The 21,581-nt window shown below is 40.0% G+C and overlaps 1 protein-coding gene across 6 annotated transcripts in view; it reads right to left on the bottom strand.

The window, feature by feature from the left end:
- Positions 1 to 1,547: 1,547 nt before the first annotated feature.
- Positions 1,548 to 21,581, bottom strand: part of tln2b (talin 2b) — a 141,398-nt gene continuing 121,364 nt past the window's right edge. For 2 of the 6 annotated variants that reach the window (XM_028448860.1, XM_028448864.1), the window contains exons 48-58: positions 18,126 to 18,242; positions 16,075 to 16,260; positions 15,711 to 15,818; positions 14,005 to 14,110; positions 13,378 to 13,383; positions 10,967 to 11,091; positions 8,495 to 8,620; positions 8,334 to 8,396; positions 8,075 to 8,257; positions 7,871 to 7,996; positions 1,548 to 3,480 (exon numbers count right to left, since the gene is read on the bottom strand). In XM_028448860.1, coding sequence (XP_028304661.1) covers positions 3,352 to 3,480; positions 7,871 to 7,996; positions 8,075 to 8,257; positions 8,334 to 8,396; positions 8,495 to 8,620; positions 10,967 to 11,091; positions 13,378 to 13,383; positions 14,005 to 14,110; positions 15,711 to 15,818; positions 16,075 to 16,260; positions 18,126 to 18,242 — 1,275 coding nt within the window. In that variant the 3' untranslated portion in view covers positions 1,548 to 3,351. The remainder of the gene's footprint in view (positions 3,481 to 7,870; positions 7,997 to 8,074; positions 8,258 to 8,333; positions 8,397 to 8,494; positions 8,621 to 10,966; positions 11,092 to 13,377; positions 13,384 to 14,004; positions 14,111 to 15,710; positions 15,819 to 16,074; positions 16,261 to 18,125; positions 18,243 to 21,581) is intronic. The other 4 variants (XM_028448862.1, XM_028448861.1, XM_028448863.1 and 1 more) reach the window with 4 other exon arrangements.

Here is a 21,581-nt window from a genome sequence, read left to right as displayed (position 1 = left end):
TGAAACAAGCCTCTGCTTTACCTGAATAACTGACTGAAATCCTTCTCTTTTGCATTTGTAACCCAAAGCACAGCCTGGTTGCAAAGCTCCATTCTTGCCCACAGTATCTAAATGGAGATCAGTGCATAGTTGAAGGGCTGCTCAGTGTTCACAGTCAGTGAACCACAAAAAAAGAGGGAATCCACAATGTCTATATTTGGTGTGGCTTACCACTGTGACTTACCACTGTAATCTTACAGACATCCTGGGATGGATAGGGGCGACATCTGCTGGTTTGTGTTAAAGAAGGATTTCATTCCAGATTATTGAACAGTTAATTTACTACATGGAAGTAACAAAACAGTAAAAAAGGAACAGAAATGATTCAACTAAATACTAAACGGTGAGAAATACAAATAGACAAACAGCTGCTTAAACAATTGGACATGTTGAGTGCTGCTTACTGTGCAGCAGATGATCATCATCATGGATGAATGCCCTTCGATTGAATCTGTTAGAGAAACACTCTGCTTAAGCTGTCCAGAAAGCTGCTGCTTTGAGAGCAGATGTTCTGTTATTTTCTGACTGACACAAGCAGAGAATAAAAACAGATCCTGTGGGTGGAGCAGGATTTAGTCTTTTATCTCATTTCTCCTCAATTTTTGATGGAATTAATAAATAAATGTATAACGTGATAGTGCATATGACACATTGCTCTAATAATAATAACAATGCATTGGATTTTATATAGCACTTTATCATCGAAAAGCACTAAAAGCACTTTACAGAATTAAGGCATTATTCTTTTACTCCACACTTAGTGGTGGTAAGCTACTATTGTAGCCACAGCTGCCCCGGAGCAGACTGACAGAAGCGAGGCTACTATAGTACACCATCGGCCCCTCTGACCACCACCAACACTTACTCACACACGACATTCATACTAGGCAATGTGGGTGAAGTGCCTTGCCCAAGGACACAATGACAGATACCACTGTGACTGTCCCCCACTGTGGAACCTGAATTCTCAGTGGTCTCCCATCCACCTACTAACCAGATTTAGACCTGCTTAGCTTCAGAGATCTAATGAGATCAGGCAATGACAGGTTGTATTACCTAAGTGTGTTGGCTGTCTCAGTAGCTAAAAAATCATGTAAAAAGTACATTCATTTTATTTTCCAAATATATGTGCATATATTTTGTTTATTGGTATACACACATTTCATGTTATTCACACAACTAGTACATCAGGTAGATTTTAAGTTAATTTCTAGTACAACGATTTTAAATATTTCAGTTGAAGTTCAAAGAATAGATCATTCCTATCCTATTGCATTAACAAATCGCAGTAAATTGTGTTTAATTTACGTAAGGATTCCCTGAAAAATGTTCCTCCCTGTAAGGTGTCATGGATCATGTGCAGTATGAATAAATGTCATGAGGAAATTTAAATAACAATAATTGCAATTAAATCACAATATAGATGGAATCAGCACCAAAATGCCACGGTGAAATTGAAACGGAACAAAATCAGATCGTCCCAGCCCTACAAAATAAATCACCACTGGTAGTTTTTTAAAATGATTTAATTTTGGTGAATACAAAAAATACTTTGTGACAAGATAAATATTATACATACAGCATTAAAAGGTAAAACAAATGCAGTCTGTTAAAGAAAGCACGACACCTAAACAGAGCTAATACCTTTTCCTATTTCTGTTAATACTCAGACAAACTGCTTGGACTACATACTCATTACATTTACTGATAAAAACATGTCTCTATAGTGGTTTGACAACAGAAAACAACTGTTTTTCATTAAACATTTAAAGGAATTGGCATGAAAAATTGATTTTCACCAACTTCAAACACAAATCGCCACATGCTCATTGAATGCAGATCCTCAGATTTCCACAGATGCCCTTTGCTGTCAGCATTGTGATAGTGTGGGCAGGTAGGCCAGCCAAGGCATTGTGTCGTATGGCAAAGGACTTTTTAAATCACTGTTAGATAGGAAGAATGTTTGGATCCAGAGAGGACAAGGATCCGGCTCCTACCCAGCCCAGGACAAGCTCCAGTAAGGCACTACTAATGCTCACACGATGCTCGCGGGACACAAGCACAGGATCCATTTTTTTTTTTAAAGGTAAAACACACTACCAGTAGATATCATAATTGATGTGTTGTTTCACATGGTGGCAGCTTTACATTGTCTCTTTTTTTCAGTGCATAAAGTTAGGACAAACCCAGAGCATAATATACGCTCATCATTGCATTCAAAAAGCAAAAATTACATCATTGCACACAATTTACCTTCCAACAGCCTAAACTCCTCTTAGTATTTTCTGAGAATATTCAGTGTACTTGTATTGCTATAGACAGGACAGTCTTAGGTGAGATGAGGGAGTGAATACCAACAGCAAACCGTACGAGTACCTGAACACAACGCGGGGCCACTTCACCTGTACGGAATTTAAGCACAGAAACAGGGACGCAAAACAAACACTGAAGTAATGTAAACGTATTCCTTACACAGCTCAGTGGAATATCATGTAAAAGAAGCAGGAAGTCGTGTTTGGTCACATCCTGTACAGTGGGGACTATTGTTCACTCTGTTAGTGTCTTATTTTGTTCACTGCTCGTTAAAAAGCTGAACTGGTTCGACCTAAATGTGTGCGTGTGTGTTCCAAAGAATATCCCCAATTCACATTATGTCGTCAAATACAAGTGCCTTTCCTTGAAACTACTCTATTGGTTAGTAGCTTGATTGATATGTATAGATATCACAATGCATGCAAGCCACTGGTTAGTTTAAGCATCATTCTGCTGCTCAATAAATACTCCCATGAAACCTTTAAACGGTTCAGAAGACACATTTACTCTGTTAGTGGCAGGGAAATGTTTGCTATAAACCTTCAGCTATAAGCCAACATTCACCATAAATCGTGATTGTTACAGTCAGAAATGTTCAGCACACGTCTTCATCTGACTGCCTCATTGTTTCCTGACAACATGACTTTATATCAAAGATAAAACACACGCACACGCACGCACGCACGCACGCACGCACGCACGCACGCACGCACGCACGCACACACACACACACACACACACACACACACACACACACACACACACACACACACACACACACACACACACACACACACACACACACACACACACACACACACACACACACACACACACACACACACACACCGAGCACAGGCACTTATCTTCCCTCGCCTCACATGCCTGTTACAAGTCCTTGGTTATATGCAGATAAAGCAGCCAATACATGATGGCAGTAGGAAGTTGGTTTACTTTAGTGGGGTGGGGTGGTGGGGTGGTGGGGTGGGGGGGGGTTGATCAGCCCTCGTCCTCCCTCAGCTCGCTGGGCAGAAACTTGTACTGCTGCTGTCGTATCTGAGCCAGCTTCTTCCGAGCTTCCTCCAGCTCCCGCTCCTTCCTCAGCATCTCCTCCTGAGCAGCAATGATCTGAGGAGAAGGAGAGGAGCTTAAGAAGGACTCGCTTTCTGCTGCTCACTGTTCACTTCCTGTGCATGGACACATAATGATAAAATAGCAGTAATGCTGTGTGATATTCATCAAGGTAGCAAACATCAGGTGAGGGAACATATCAGAAGAGAGGAACAGGTCCTGTATTTGGCTCAAAGGCTCAATAACCCAAAAGTGATATTATTGGACTGTGTTTTAAGACTCTAGTCAGCAGTACCACAGAAAGCCAGCAGGGGGCAATAGTGACATTTCCCCCATTAGTTTCCTTACAGTAAGTACATGATGTCTGGAAACTACTGGCAACATGATTTTAAAGCTGCTGGCAGGATTGGGTCAATAATAATTGTAATCACGTAATTGATAATCAAGTACAATTATGGCATAATTATAATTGTAATTGTAATTTTAAGAATATGTTGCTGACGTAATCGTAATTCAATTGTAATTGAGTTTAGATAATTGATTTTGTATTTGTAATTTCCATGAAAATTCTATGAAAATGTTCAATTATAATTTAACGCTAAACTGGGGAACCATGTTACAGTTCTATGTACAGTTCTACACATACGTAGTTAATTATGATTCTTTTATTCTTAGTTAACAATTACTAAAATGTGTTTCATATCAAGCTTTCCTAAATTTTACTAATTAAAAATAAAAAGTGAGGGGTATACTGACATAAAAAAGCCTCAGACTCCCACACCAAAAAATATTAAATAAATAGGAAAGAAATGAGATGTTAGATATTTGTTTTTAGTGTAGTTTTACAGCTGATTTAGGGTTCACTTTTATTAGGTTATTTATTTCAGGCTCAGTAATTGTGATTAATTGTAATTGAACTTAAGTAATCGAGAGCGTAGCTTTAATTGACTTTCTGGGGATGAAAAGTAATTGTAATTTTATTGTAATTGGAAAAAATGCTGGTCACTGTAATTGTAATTGACTTGTAATTAAACATGTGTAATTGAAAACGTAATTGTAGCTGAAAAATCTAACTGACCCTAACACTGGCTGCTGAATACTATATGTTTTTTAATCAGATAAAGACACAGTGTATCAATAAATCCAACCTGAACCCATTTACCCAAAAGATGTAAAATATTGACATTGCTGCTCAAAGCTTTGTTTTGATCTTCACTGTAAATACTTTCTTATTGACATTTCTGAAAAAGTTTCATGTATTGCATTGTGGGATGTGACATCATAGACAAATAGAAGTGTTTTTACTTCCTTTTTATTGTGACGTCTTGTGTTTCTTCTCTTGAAACGGGGGACAGTGACTGTCTTTAACAGTTTTGTTCTAGTTTTTTCCTGGTATTCCGCATGACATCACCTCACTCGCCATGCAATCAATAGTGGTTGGATTCAGATTTTTCTTTGTAAGCCCCAAAAAAACACCCGCCATTGTTTTGCCATTTGAGTCCATGAAAACACCAGAAATGTGTTGGGAAGTCACTTTGGCTTCAGGTTTTTTTTTTAGTGTTAGTAATTAATTAATCACAATTAACGCGTTGAAGTCCCAGCCCTAGTAAAAACAGTAACAATGACATAAAAACAGTAACAATGACATAAAACCTGTGGTAGAGTGAATTGTCCAATAACCAAATGGTTGGCGGTTTAAATTCCGCTAATTCCCAGTCATCGCTTTGTCCTTTCTCACGAGGCACTTTATCTACATTGTTATGTATGAATCGTGACAATGATCAGACACTCTGTTGGTTTGAACACTCACACAAGTTGTGCACTATACCGTTTCTCTATCATCTCTAGAACTGTCATCCTGTCTGTAGTGTTACCCCGCCCACTAGCTAGAGAACGTAGCAGCAGCGGTCACATGGGATCAATTCACTAATGCACTGTGAACGTACATATAGCATTTAGCATAGCACGGTTACATCCAAAGGCAGCGTAGAGAGCTGCCTTTTTACGTAAATGGTTTTCAAATTGGGGAACTGACGAACATAAAAACACGCTATGGGAACAGAAGCAGAGCAGCAATGTTCTTTAGGGAGGGGGTGTGGCCTCCTCCTGCCTTACAGCGGAGTGAGACTGTGCAGCATCTCTGCCGTACCAGGAAATAGCGATGTTTAGTCATTTGGGGTATGAAAAGCAAAATTGAAAAATAAATAATTTATAATTATATTAAATTTAAAACAAATAATCAAAATATCAATTCACCCTTGGGTAGGCACTGCCTACCTTGCCTACCCTCACTGCACGTCACTGGATAAATGACGAGATCACATTTCTACCAGACTCCACTGGATACCAAGGAGGGCCCAGCCCAGAAGATCACTGTGCTTGTATTTTGCTTTTGAACAGACAGAGATAGACACAGACATAGATACACAGAGAACAGAGACAGACACAGACATAGATACACAGAGAACAGAGACAGACACAGACATAGATACACAGAGAACAGAGACAGACACAGACATAGATACACAGAGAACAGAGATAGATACACAGAGAACAGAGACAGACACAGACATAGATACACAGAGAACAGATACAGACACAGACATAGAGAGACATACTGTAGGTTTCTTCTGCTAGCCACCTGTGTGTGTATTTTAATTGTGACTAGTATGACTCTTGTCTTCCTTGTCCTTGGGGCTGTTCAATTAAAAAAGGAAGAAGGTAGAAAAAAACCTTACACTTACCTATGACTGAAGTGAATGAATAATGGTTTGTTTCTGTAACGTGCTTTGAGTCTCACAGAAAAAAAACGCTTTGTAAATCTAAGCCATTAGAATTATTAATATTTCTGACGTCAATAAGAGTGTTTACAGTAGAGATCAAAATGAATTCCAACCTTTTACATCTTCTACATCTATTACGAACAAATTATATTAGATTTATTGATCTATGAGGCCAACACTAAGTCTTTATCTGATAACAATGATCATCCCAAGCAGCTTTAAAACGTAAACATATACTTCTATATACACAGATCTATATTTTCCATTTTCTTCCGCTGAGTGAACGTGTTCTGGGTTGTATTATTTGTACAAATATGCTCTGTTCAGGAATTACATCATATACATATTATTACATAATTCTGTCTCACATTATTGCTACACTTTTAAATTATATAGTAAGCTCTGCAATGTTTTATTGACGTTACAGTATTATTATTTGTGTTTTCTTACATTCATTACACCACTGACAAATAGAAGTGTGTTCTACTTTCCGATGGATTAACGGTGAGGATAAGAAATAAGGCTAATTTGACAGTGTAACTAATTGAACAACCAATCGTAGACAATGAGGCGTTCTTACACAAGCTCATTTGGATGGAGCAACAATCCTGGTTACTCAGAGGAAGCTGTACAGAGGGCAACTGAAATCACAGCAGGGGCCACAAACCGGTGATTGTCTGTTCTGAGGGCCATAATATCAGAATATCAGCTCAACATTCAGAATAATGACCAATGTGAGCACTAATACAGGGAACAATAATGGCTTTAATCTGTTTTTGTTGTCCTTTCGTATATTTGATCTCATTTTGTGTTTGTTTTTTGATGTTATTGGAGTCACTATGTGTATTATGTTGCTTGTTTTTTTCTGTCATTCCGTGTATTGTTGTAGTTTTCTGAGTATTATTTTGTTATTTTTTGTTTATATTTGTAGTCGACTTATGTGTTTTTGGAGTAAATGTATGTGTATTTTTGTTGTCTTCTTGTGCAATTTTGTGTAATTTTGATGTTTTATATGTTTTTAGGGTAATGTTTTTAGTGTTTACTTCGGGGGCCGCAAAAAATAAAAAATCAAACCCAGGGCTGGATGTGGCCCCAGGTTCGCCAGCTGCTCAGGTCTGCTGTATGGAAAACTGAATCAGTCCAATGTTAAAGTTAAAGCAGCATTTAAGATCAGAGGTTACAGATGAATAAATTACATAGACTTTAATGTTAAGGAGGTATTTAGGTGTGTGTGGTGTGATTTAGAGAATGAAAGACACATTTAGCCTGATTAATGACACAAAAAAAGAACAGAATTTAAAGGCATCACTAACATGCACAGAAACTCCTAGTAAGGAACAGTGTTATTTTATGTCACGTTGTCTCTATGGATTACCTTTATTAAACTAACAGTGGAGAAGCTCTGCCGTGACAAGAATAGGAAGCTATCAGAGGTATGGTGCTTTACAGCTGTAATGTCTCACAAAGCGAGAAAACTGCTTTGAAACTAAGCTGACAGGCAGTTTATCTCAGACAGCTCATCAGAGTTTCAGAAAAACAGCATTGGCATTTCCAGATATCAGCACGAATGCCACTCACTAACATTTAGTGAAAACAGCATCTCGCAGGAGAAAGAGCGTCTTTTCCGAGCCTCACATGAACATCTATAGCAGACTTTATCTCACCTGAGCAATGCCCCCAACGAACTTGGTCTTCACCACCACGTTGTCATCCTCCGTCTTGTCAAACGCTGCTTTCTGTGCGGCCTTTACCAGACTGTCAGAGGCCCGCTTCACAGCATTGCCAGCAGCCTTTGAGGGAATATCTTCAGTGTCAGCATGCACGTGAATGGTGTTTTCAAGAACAAAGAGAAACAGTTGGAGCGCTACCTGAAGTCTCTTCATAGCCTCCGAGTCGTGGTGGGCCTTCACTTTGCAGGACACCAGCAGCTGAGCCGTGGATGCTGCCACTTGTTTGGCTGAACAGATGAGCTTCTCTTCACTGGCGTGACCCTGCACCGACGCGTTAGCCGCCTCACACAGGTTACTGGTGGCTGCTGCTACCATACGTGCCTACAGGAACATTCACACGTGCACTTCTTACATTGATTTGTACACACACTAGCAGTTCTAAGCTGAGAGAACTTACAGCTGATATGAGACCCTGTGACCACTGACCATCATCCACTGCATTGGCCACATTAGATCCCACCTGTGGTGCCGTTTAAAGACAGTTTAAAGACGTTTTACATGGATGTATCACCTGTGTGATGTGTTGTCTGTGATGAGGGTCTGGGGACATTTGCTGACCTTGCCTTGAGCCACCAGCTCTCTTTGAGCAGCAGATGCAGATTTAACAAGTGCAGCAGTTGCTGCAGCGATGGACTTTGCCGCCTCCAAGATCTGCTCCTCAAAATCCAGGCTCTCATCTGCCTGCTGGGAGGAAAGCCCCATATGAGAGATCTCACCGTCACATGCATTCAAAACGCAATCAGCAGAAGATATTATACTGAATGTTTGTTTGCATATTGGTTTGTAATCCACTTTTGGAGCAGCCGGCACGTGCTAGTTTTACATTACAGAACGTAATCGTCAGCAAAGTTTCCAGATAACGCGAGGAAAAGCTGACCTCATTCCCACAAAAAGCCTCCAACAGAACACAATGTAAAAAGGCCTGTGACGGAGCACAGAGCTTCATCAACACACAAGGACACGTGGCTGCAGACGGGGCGGGACACTGTAGGAATATGTTTGATATATAGTTGGACTGAATAACAACCTAATATATCAAACATATCAGACAGAGCCCTGCAAAGAAGGCTTCCAGGTCTACAATGGGGGGTGAAGAAGCATGCAGGGAGCAGAGGAAAGCTCCCACTGCCATGGGTAGGAGGGAATGACGGAGCAGAGAGGAGAGCTGATAAAGAGGAGGAAGGAGGACAACATGAAGATGGAGTTCATTCCATTCCCAACTGATTTCAAACCAATAAGACTGTCTCACTTGATTGGTCATTGATCTGTTTTTGGTCCTACAACTTAAAGCACATCCATAATTATTGATAATTGTAAACCTTGAATCATACATGGGCAACTGGGGGCCACATGAGGCACGAGGGTCTAATTATGTGCAGCCCCCACAAGTGAAACGCACAAATTGACATAGAAATACAAAGGTGATAACAAAAAGCATTTAAAATGACAGAAAAATGCACAATAGGACAACAAATATACAAGTAATAACAAAAATACACAGAATTACTCAAGTGACAATTATATTAACACTAAATAATTAACATAACAACAAAAGGAATACACATAAATGACACAGACTGACAATAAAAATACAAAAATATTACTCAACACAACAAGCAACAACAATGCTCAGATTGGTTAATATTATAAATGCTGACATGAATGTTGATAATATAGCCTTTGAATCAGAGAATCAGTTTTGTGGCTTTGTCTGCTTTCAATCATCAATTGCATTTTCATCCTCATGTCATTTTATTCCCTTTTGAGAGGGCCAGTCCATCCCACTGCTAACACACACGACTCAAAAAGCACACAAAGAAAGAAAGAAAATTACAAAATCCCAACAAAAATGTACAATACGACTCCCAAATCAAACAAAAAGACACAAAATCAATCCAAAAACACTCAAGACACAAAAATAACACGACAGCAAATAAACACAAAACAATCACACCCTTCCTACAAACAAAACAAAAAATGGCTCCAACATCACTGAAAATGACAATAAAAACATACAACACATAAAATAGGAATATGCACAAATACTGTACATAACTGGAATAGTAAAATACACAAAAATCCTTCTAAATCACATGAAACTGACACAGAAACAGACAAAACCCTTTTTCTTTACCATGTTAATGCTCAGATTGGTCATTATTATAAATGCACACCTTAATGCTGATCATGTGACCCTGAGATCAGACACAATCACATGTTTTAGGCCCTGCTGTGATAGCGTCTACCCATCTCTGGTTTGGATGGAACATTTTCGTGCTGTTGAATGACTAGAGGGAGACAGCAAGCCTTTGACCTACTAATCTCCTTTCATAAGGTGCTCATAATGCCTGTGTAGCCATGGACTTACAGTATGAGACAGAGCATTATGGAGCCTTTATTAAAAGAGGGTAACCTAAATACATGCACTTTCACTTCAGACACACACTGGGTTCAACCCAAAATCACAAGTAAAGGAAGAAGCAGAGGGAAAGAGGGGGAACACCAAGACGTGACTTTATCCAGTCTGCAGGCTAAATGCACAGCACACATGTAAAATAACTACTTCTATCTACCAGGTGTGTTTATTCACTGCATGATTGTGTAGGTAAGACAGTGGGGATTGGATCACAGACTCCCTCAGATTAGCAATAAAACAAGAGGAAATCAGCTCAATAAGGCCCAGGGTCGACACAGGGTCAGGACAGCTCATTAAACATCACAAGTGGTTCCAACACAAGCCTGAAGAGCCAGCAGTAATTGTGTCTCCTGGCAGTGTTACTCAAAATAATCCCAGAAGTAGCTTTGAAGGTAACTTTGCACACTGAGCCAGCTGTTTGAGTCCAGCGTGCGTGGCACACAGACTGGTCTTCTTATCCTGATAAGAGGTCAGTCACAGCAGAAAAACGACTCCACTTCAAAGCCAGTGTCACCTCTTCCTACACGTGCCCCTCCCGTGGCCTCGCTGCTGATTAATGGCAGAAGCTGTGTGTGGGTGGGTGTGGGTGGAGGGGCTACACGGGGCACTCATACCTTGGGTTTGGCTCGAGGTTTGAGCTGCTCTAGTTTCTTGGCTGCAGCTTCTATGGAAGCAGCTGCTCCCAGGAGCTCCACCTCTGCTTTGACAGTGGGGTCTTCAGGGTCCATGCACTCGGATCCTGGTGAAGATGTGCACACATACCCAGGCAGCCATTAGCAGCAGACTTTTTAGTTAAAAATACAACATGAATTGACACATTTCTTCACTTTAGTGCAACTAAATCTCCTAAAAATGTACCAAACACTAATTACAACCAGGCTGTTAAACTCCTTTCAGTTCAAAGGCAGAATACAGACCAGTATGGAAAGCTGTTTGGTATCAGTGATATATCAACCATAGTTGGGCTCTAGAGGTATACTCAAATTTGGAGCACATGGACTCAATTGTGGATAATTGACTTTGTAATTAGCTTGAATTCTATAAAAACTGTCCTTTATAATTTAATTAAATGCAAAACCGGGGAAGCATGTTACAGTTTTATTGCTTACACATACCGTATGTAGTTAACAATATGTTTCATCAAGTTTCCCCACTACCTGTCAGTTCTCTTGAGGATCATTTTACGGCAAAAACCATAAAATAAAATAAATAATCTAGGGGTATACTGACACATAAAAAGGGCTCAGATGCCCACACCAAAAACATTAATACCAATTTTTTTGTGTGTATTACACAGCTATGGGTCAAAATCGTAATTGTAATTGAACTTTAGTAATTGAGGCTGTTATTGCAATGGACTTTGCGGGAAAAATAAATAATTTTAATCATAACTGTAATTGACCCCAACCCTGCTACTATGCTATAGTGAAGCACAACGTGTCAATCGTACAACTAGTAAGTTGTATATGCTAAGGAAGGATTAAAACCAATTCCAGAAACCAGATTTTTCAAAAGCCAATGGCAAGCCTGAATTTGTTTTTCTCTGACCCCTTATTAGCATATAAGAAGGGTTACATGTAGTGCTAGTGACACATTTTACTAGTAAATTGTACTTGTACACCAGTAAACCAAAATTTATTTGAGTACTGTAATTTGAGTACTAGTAAGGCACGGCATATGCGTTTCATACACAAGGCCATTCAGTGTGCTTTACAAGATTAAAAAGTGCAACATAAAACATTAAAAATTATTTAAAGAATACAATATTTAAATTAAATCAATAATAGAATAATTAAAGCATGGAGTAGCTGATCATTCTGAGTCGTGAAACCTTTCACTCTGGAGATTTTCTTTAGGTGGTAGAAGGCTGTTTTTGTGATTGATTTCATCTGACTACTGAATGTCAGATTACCTCCATCTTGTCATGATTTAGTTGAAGGAACTTTTCACTCATCCAACACCTCAATGGGCCCAGAGTCATCTGGGTTCAGTGATAGATATAGTTGTGTGTCGTCTGCGTAGCTCAGATAATCAACCATACAGTTCTCCTAAAGGAAGCATAGAAAAGCTAACTTTGCTCCTCCAAGTAGGATTTAAACCATTGCATTACTTTTCCATTTAGTCCACAGTGTCTAATGCAGCACTTAGATCCTATAGAATGAGAACAGTAACTTTTCCTGAATCAGTGTTCAACCTTATGTCATCGATCAGTTTGATTAGAGCTAGTTTGATCTGAGGTTAGCTGTTGATTTTAGGGGGAAAAACAATTAATTTCAACATTAGTGTGCCCTAGTTTGCATTCATATGTATAAAAAAATATGTAAAGTATATAATGGCACAGACAATATTATTATGATCCATGCAATAAGTGACAGATATCAGTTTGTGTATTCTGATTTTGTGGAACAGTTTAAGGAAAAGAGCAGGATTTTGGAAATATTGAGATGTTAATCATGTGTTGTAAGCATGGGAACACTTTTATCCCTATAAATATTGTGTAGTTTCATTGAATTTGTGTTTGGCCTGGAGGGACTGAGATATATTCAGCTGAATGAGTTGGTAATTTACACAATGATTCATGTTTTCTCTGGCATTTTTAATTTGTCCTGCGGGCCCGTCTTGGTCTTGGGTTTGACACAAGTGCATTAGAGCTTTCCGCGCACACACGCACGCACGCACGCACGCACACACGCACGCACGCACGCACACACGCACACACGCACACACACACAAACACACATACAGATCAAGAATAGCCTAACAGCGTTTCTACAAAGGTAAATAAGACAAACTAAAGTTAGACAAAAAGCACCAATAGTGGATAATAGTCGTTTCATGGCTTTTTAAGTGCCCATAAAAGCAGGCTGTTTGAAGCAGCTTGCTAAAGCAGATGGAGTGATGCTTTCCTAGATTATGTTGAGCTCTGGGGAAATCTGTTCTGGAACCACCACCACCCAACCTCATCCCCCAACCCCAACACAGTGAAAGGTGATCTGGAGAAACAAGCTCAGCACAGCCCACTTACCTCCATCTGAGGCAGCCGGGAAAAGTGCACAAAGAGGGAGAGAGAGAGAGAGAACACATGGGACATTAGTGAGGTGAAGTGGATGCCCCGCTGCACATCAGGCTAAACAGTGAGATCTAATTCTCACCCAAACACAATCTATTACTTCTGTCAGGTGCAATAGAGCAGCATGGGGACCAAAATAGGAAGCCACTGCGTTTGGATCACTATGAAAGACTTAAATGTTCAAAACTCATCTGCATGGCTCGTCTTTATCAGGAATAAACGGGGTTGGTGGCACAAAGCCAGTGTTATAGAGGATTAGGGCTTTTTCGACTCATCTCTGACATCTCCATAATCCTGACATGTTTTATCACACTGTGTTGACCCCTGTGGGGAAACATTTAGCTTCACACACACTGGTTTTCTGCATCAACTTCAACGTCTCCTAAGAAGCATCTGAAAAAGAATCTGTACATAAACAGAATCCCTTTAGTGTGGCTCCACAAATCCTTGGAAAACTGCACGTGCCCAACTTGTATATGATTTCATGTGTTCCACAGCCCATAAAAGTCAGTGAAAATGGGTCAGTGGTTATTAAGCCTGGCTTAAGCCTGTGTGTGATCAGCAGTGTGTGTGTGGCCTCGCCTTTCATGGCTTCGGCTGTCTGAACCAGCTCTGTCACACACGCCGCTACGTGCTTGGAGTGTACGGCAAGCTGCTGCTTCTGGTCTGCTGTGGGCTTCTGCAGCACCTGGAAACACAAGAACACAGGTAGACATTCAGACCAGGAGGCATCGAGGGCAACTTTGAGTTTTTCAACAAACCATAGCATTCCTTAAAAGGAGGGGGGGCACATTTTTTTTTACATCTGGTTAATTTGTGATAGATAATCTTAATTTCTGTACAGGCCAATTCAGAGAAATTGCAGATTAGTGGACAAACCGACCGCTGCTACAAGTTAAAGCAGATACTTTTCGGTAACACTTTACTTGAACTTTTATACATAAAGCTGACATTACGCTGTCATTTTCTGTCATTAGCATGAATAAGGTGTCATGAAGTGTCATTCGCTAAATTATGACCCCTTTGGAGCGATGTTGGCATTTTTTGGGTTAGGTGGAGGGATCTAGTGGGGTTAGAGGCTTGGGTTTAGGGTAACAAATAACAGCCTTCATGACACCTTATTCATGCTAATGAATGCTAATCATAAAGTCAGCCTTATATATAAAACCTCTACTTATCCTGGTTATGGTTTCATCCTGCATCCCCTACCAACACTAGATGAACAAACTCACAAATACAAATAAATTCCAAAATATTTGCAAGGGCTCACTATTTTCCTCAATCTTTTTGTTATTCTGGGTGAAATGGTTGTTCCATCCTGAGAGTAGTCAATATGTTATGTATTCAAAATAAGGAGGGAAAAGAATCAGACCTCTATAACAGCTGGAATTTTGTAAAAAACTGACCAATCACTGCCATTGGGTCCCAGTGAAAAGAATCAATCAGATGCCTTCATGTCTCGTCTTGCCCACGCCCCCTCTGACCCTCCCTCCTCCCAGTGTGAACAGAAATGGCTGAGTCAGCTCTAATCTCCCCTGTGAGTTCTAGGAGGGTTCAAGCTTGTGGGGGCGTAGCTTTGGACCGAGCCCTGACGCGAGTATACAGGTGTGGGGGTGGAGCTTAGGGAGATCTTGCTAGCTCAAATCTTGCTAGCTTTTCAACAATGTGATCTACACTTTTAATGGCATGAATGCAGTCCTTTTTAATCACAATCTTATCAGAATTATCAAAGGGTACTCCAATCTTCTAAAATCCTGCAATTTCTTACAAACAACTGCACAAAATTGCCCTAAATTACACCACAATTTGTCACAAAATTATAGCATTTTAAGTACCTCACATCATGTGACCATGTACGTTTTTGTGGAAAAAGTGTTTCCATTGTGCTTTTGTAACACATTTCAATATCAAAACGTCTGAAATTCCTCATGAAAGTGTCAAAAAATTTTAGCAATATTTGAGTGTTTTTAAATGTTTCCATTACCAGTTTTTATTGCGCTATTTAGATTTTGCGCATTTCCAAGGGTAATGGAAACACAGCTAGAAATAGGAACATTTACTCCAACAGTGTGAATGTTTGTGAACGTTGTTTGCAGTACCTTGAGAAAACCCTTTAATGTTAAGAAGGAACAAGCAAACTGCTCCAAAAACATCAAAGCCCTGCTGTACAGATGTGTATCTGTGTTATCATCCAACAGGATGTCTTCTTGTTCAGAGCACTTGATGAGCTTCACTTCGCGGTCCAGGCCAAGCAGCTACACATACTTTCATCCTTTTCTGATCCAAACCTGCAGCACTTGGTTTAGAAGGCTGAGGTATCCCATGGTGCACTCAGAGCCGTACTGCAGGGCTTTGCTCCTCAGCTCCTCGCTCACCTCAGGGTGGTGTGCTGCTCGCTGTCAGGGTGACAAAACACTGTTGGAATAACAGTCACAGGCTGATCATTTCTGCAGTAATGCTGATGTATTCCACAGATTGCAATTTTCAAGTTAAGACGGTTTTGACAGGTAAATTGCAGTCCTCTTGATACCTTGAATCACTACAATTTATAAAAGTGACTTAATTCACTGTCCCAGCTGCACTACAGTGGACTAGACTCTCTGTGAGGGTGGGCTTGATGCCGTGCAGCTTCTTTCTGCTGTGAATAAGCACCTTGCAGCTTGTCAGCATATCACAGATGGCTTTACGGCTCAGGTTGGCAGTGGCGATCACGTCCTCCTGCTGAGCCGAGTTGCCAGCGGCCACAGCTTTGGCTGTTGCTATGGTGATGCCCTTGGTCATGCGGGTGAACTCCTCAGGTGAGGTGGCTTTCTCAGGGACGTCCTTAGACTGAAACACCTGATGTGAAGGTGAAGAAACAGGAATCAGAGGTCAGCTATTTTTTCCCCAAAGGTGGGTTAGCAGTTAACTAGCAGAGAAAAGAAGGAATAAAAAGGGAACTGTTCTTCCCGCCTTGCTACCAGTGTTGGGAGTAACACGTTACAAAAGTATTGCAATTACAGTAACGTATTACTTTTTGCTGTAACGCAGTAATGTAATGCATTACTAATACAATTTAGGTAATATTATACCCGTTACAAATCTCAGTAATGTGTGTTACAATGCATTTTAACCTGAAATGTGAAAAACAGCACCAGTAACTTGAAGAAACACCTGGACCGGTGCCACGCTAACACCAAGTTGACAGAGAGAGAGTCAGGCGCGGCGAAGAGAAAGAAAGCAGAGGACGAAAGTGCAGAAAAGAGTCAGACAAAGGAGCAGAAATGAAGTTTCTCTTGGTCGGCCGTGCTACTAGAACCAAGAGAAGTGAGGAGACTGGTGGTAGAGTATGTGTTGGTGGATATGCAGCCTCTGTCAACAGTGGAATCGCTGGCTTTTAAAAAGCTTTTTGGCAAAATCTCCACCAACGCCAGCGATGACAAGATAAGCTGACGTTGTCATAGAGAGTGGTACCATACCATACAGTATGGCGTGTTATTATTACAAACAGCGACACAACAAGTATGTGACACCAGGCTGAGACAGAGGCTCATACAGATCAGATTCCTGCTCTTAAATGTGTGGTGTAGAAGTTTTTGGTTTAAAAGTGGTTTTTGTAGAGACATTCACAGTAGAAATGCTGCTAACTGGCAGCTAAAAACAATAGCAGAACTGACCGGAGCCACCGCCACTGTCATATTGACGGCAGTTGAAAATGATACATTTCCCAGGATTGTTTTCGCGCTTAGTTATTGTTTTTATTTATAGACTTAATGACTATTTTGTATTGAGGGCTCAGAAAATAGTGATACACTTTGACTGGTGGTCATGTTATCTGGTGACTGGTTTGTATTGACCGCCCACATATAAAATAGTGTTACAGTTTTACTGGTCACCATGTTAGCAGCAGTAACAAACAGCGCACTAAAAAAGCTGACAGATAATGTAAATTAACATGCAACATTTAAAAGGTTACCAATCTCAGTCTGTGCCAGCTTTAATTAAAAGAGAATAAAAGAATAGAAACAAAAATAAAGAGATTGTGTGTCTTGTCATGTCATAAGGCTATGGGTTACATTAAAGTTGTTCCTAGCTCTATGCGTTTCTTATGAATAGGCTGAGACTTTAAATATTTAGGATATCTTTATCATCACTTACTAGACTTTAACTTTGTCTGCTTTTGTGATTCTGACAGTCATTGTTACTTATTGTATTGCACCATGAGCCTTCACTGTGCCTATTATATTAGGTTGTTCGTAGCCTACACAGTCATTATGCTATACCACATCACCCTCCACTCACTGGATATATAATCAGCTGCAATAAACTATATTTTAGCATTTTAGAATTCTAGTCATACTTCTGTGGTTATTTTGGTGAAAGTAACTCAAAAGTAGTGTAACGCATTACAATTCAGAGACAGTAATATCGCAATGTAACTAATTACTTTGAAATGACAGTAACTACTAATATGTAATGTATTACATTTTGAAAGTAACTTGCCCAACACTGCCTGCTACACAGAGCTGATAGGGGCTGTGGAAAAGGGCAGGGTGAAGGAATGGAGCTGGACTGATAATGAGAGGGAAAGAACAAAGCTGGCCACAGAATAAAAGACACAGTTATCCCTGATCCTCGTTGCATCAGCTTTGCACAGAGGCTGCGTCTCATCGTGTGTTTCCCAGCTGAGCAGAAACCAGTTTGGGCCTGTCAGCTTCTTTTACCGTCAGCTCCTGCTTGATGCACTCTATGGTGGCCTCCAGAGCCCGGGTCCCTCGAGTGGCTTCATCCTCCACTGCCTTTACCGTTTTCAGGAGGGACGTCACGTTGGTCACCATAACCTGTCAAATAAAACAGCAGCTTTGGATCAAAAAACGGCCAAACCAGCAGGGGGAGCTCTTTCTTCTAATGGAAACTAAAAAAAATCTCCCTTATTATAGTTATTAATCTCTAAGTATAAATATATGCTGCTCACAGTGACTTTGACAGGTTTGGCTTTAAAACATATAGAATTTAAGAAACATTAAATCACAGAGGGGTCACTATACTATATGCTTCTGACAAGTATTTCTTTAGGTGGCCCATGTAAATGTGTAGGACCAGTGCTTAAAGAGGTACATTGTTGCTCTACACCATTCATTATTTAAAGCTTTACTAAGAGTGTGCTCACATTAGAGCTAAGACCAACATAGAGTTTATACCACAGGGAGGACCAATATGTCCCTTTTTATCTGGACATGTCTACTTTCACATCATGTCCGGGGATTTTTTGCAAATTGATGGAAATGTTGGGGTTTCCCACCAACCCCGAACGTGTCACAGAAAACCATAACTCTGCCAATATTTTTTTTTTTTGAAAAGTATATAGTATTTTAGTTTAAATTGTGTGTGTGTGTGTGTTTTAGACTTTTGTGTGTAAATGTGTGCACATAACATGCATACTACATAATATGGCATAAGTGTTATTAGATTACTTTTTTAATAATACTGTAAAGCCTGAGTTTTTTTTTTTTGTTACAGTTAGAATTTCTTGGACACAATATTTCTATGATTGTTTCAAAGATTAAAGCTGCTAGAGATAAAAATAAAAAATAGCAGATGAAGACAGACATAATCAATAAATCTTCAATAAATTGCAGATCATTTACTAAAAAAAAGATGTAAAAAGATTGTTTATTTTGAGCTCTACTGTAAACCCTCGTTTTGCTACTTGGAACACAGACCGTTGATCCAAATCTGACCAATATAAATGAGTGAGGTGATATCACTGGGAATACCAGGAACAAACTAGGACAAAAATGGTGTCAAGCCAATCACTGTCCTCCTTGTCTGGTAAAGAAACATAAGAAATCACAGTAAGAATGAAGTAAAAACCCTTCTATACTTCTGTTTACACGACTCTACTTCCCACAATACAATGCTTGAAACTTTTCTGACAATTTCACCAACCGAGTGTTTACAGACAAGACCAATACAAACTTTTTTTACAACAATTTCAACCTTTTACATCTTTTTTTTTGAGCAAATGATCTTCGCTCTATGAGGCCTACATTATGACTTGCTATTCCAAGGTTGAGCACTTTTTGAAATACGGTCACTCATTGGCTAATGAAACCTTGACATTTTAACAGATTGCCAGGCAAATCTCCTCAGTCATATAATAATTAAAATAATTAATGTTTACTCTAATTCTTAAGATACAACCTGGGAACTGCATCAATTACAGATGAACAGATTTAAGTCCACACTAGTTTATTGTGTTTAAGGCAGGGACACCCTGGATGAGTCAGCTGTTTAGTTTATCAGAAACAGAAACACCCTCACACCTACAGCTCGAACATTGGACACATTATTTTAAAAGAAAAAGTCCATTCACACTGTCGATGCAATGAATAACCATTTAAGGTAACAAAATATGTCAAAACAAGAGTGTGAAGTGTTGACCAGATGTCCAGAGCCTATTTGTGGAAGACAAAGTCATAATATAGCATTAGATCTAGCTGTGACAGGCTAACCTCCGCTTCCAAGGCTAAGATCTCTGCGCTGTGTAATTAAAAAACAACCGAGGAGGCGGACAGCTTGAAGATCGGTGTTGCCATGAAACCTTGACGCTCTGCTCTTTCCTCCTCTTCTCTTATGGGCAATTCAAACTGAAGCTCTTTATTAAGTCATTCTGTTTATTTTATCTGTGGGTGGGTCCTAAAACAGTCCTGGATGGAGCACTTCCTACAGCTGTCTACTGTCACAGGACTGCATGCCTCAAAGAATCAAGCTGCTGTTTAAACATTTGCATATTTGTCTGTATAAATCATTGGTATTTATTTATGTGTAATCAATGGTTGTACATGATCTGTCATGGGCTACTTGCTGTTACAGCTTAAAGGTCATGGGTTCATACTTTCTTTCTGAGCTCGGTTTGCATGCCATCATTCAGTGAGTGAGGCACGTTATTGACTAGTGGGGGATTCCGGTGGTTGACAAGGGCCGACTCAGAATACAAAAGGCTCTGAACCAACTAAAATGGACATGATGGTCACCTGCTGCTTCCTAGGAACCTACTGGCCATCTACTTAAATAGAAAGCTGGGTGATTGGTGATAATAACTGTCCTTAAAGCAGAACTAAGTAACTTTTTCACCTTAATAAATCCCGCTTGTAGTCCCTGTGAGGGTAATACAAGTGTTTATGGGGTGATTGGGGGTCTTTCATCACTCCCTGTTGTCTCTGGCCAGAAAACAGCACTTGCAACTTTCCTGTCTCCGACTCAGTGGTAAGATGTACTGCTTTACTGCAGCCCAATACAAACTAATGCTCGATTATGACCAGCCCCGTGGCTGCACATGGTTGTCTAAAAATTCATTTTTCTCAAACTTATATCATGGAGAAGCCAGTGAAAAAAAGGCAGAGAAGACCTTTGTCTGAGGAACTGAGCAACTACATGCAGTGACAGCTCAGTAGCAACACACAGCAATCACACACACTGTCGTCACGGCAACAGGCACGCACACACACTCGCAACCCAGCGCTCCATCAGGCAGCACACACACAAATATACATCCATCTATCTATCTATCTATCTATCTATCTATCTATTCATCCATCCATCCATCCATCCATTTTCAGAGCCGCTTTGTCAGCACACAAACACATCACACACATTTCCATCAAAGGTGCGCATGTAGCTGTGGGGTGGAGCAGGCGGTGGGGGGGTGCAGTTTTTACGACTGTGACATAACCAAAAGGGACCTTAAGGGGGAGTGCTAAGCGCAAGTTACTTAGTTCTGCTTTAAGCTAGTAGTACTAGTGTATGAGTACACTTTAATAGTGAAAACTTCACTAGCAGTACTAGTGAAGCAAAACATGTCACTAGTACTACTAGTAAGCCTTATATGCTAATAAGGGGGTGGAGAAAAGCACGTTCAGGCTTACAAAAATATTACAACCAATCAGGATGCTTAACTGGGTTATAATCCCTCCTACTTCATTTGCATTAGGTCTACTAGTACAACTAGTGAATCTTTTGGTATTACTAGTATTACTCATAGACTAGAAGCAGTCTACTAGTACTAGGGAGATTTTGAGTGTACTAGTATTACTAGTAAACAAAACATGTGTTTTCCAAAGGATTTTTATGCACTAACCATATTAGTCCAGGTAAAGAAAACTTTTACTTCACTAGTA

The sequence above is a fragment of the Gouania willdenowi genome, chromosome 6 (assembly GCF_900634775.1).
Source record: "Gouania willdenowi chromosome 6, fGouWil2.1, whole genome shotgun sequence".
Taxonomy (NCBI): Eukaryota; Metazoa; Chordata; class Actinopteri; order Blenniiformes; family Gobiesocidae; genus Gouania; species Gouania willdenowi.
Note: the sequence above shows the minus strand (reverse complement) of the source record. Positions and strands in the feature narration are given on the sequence as shown.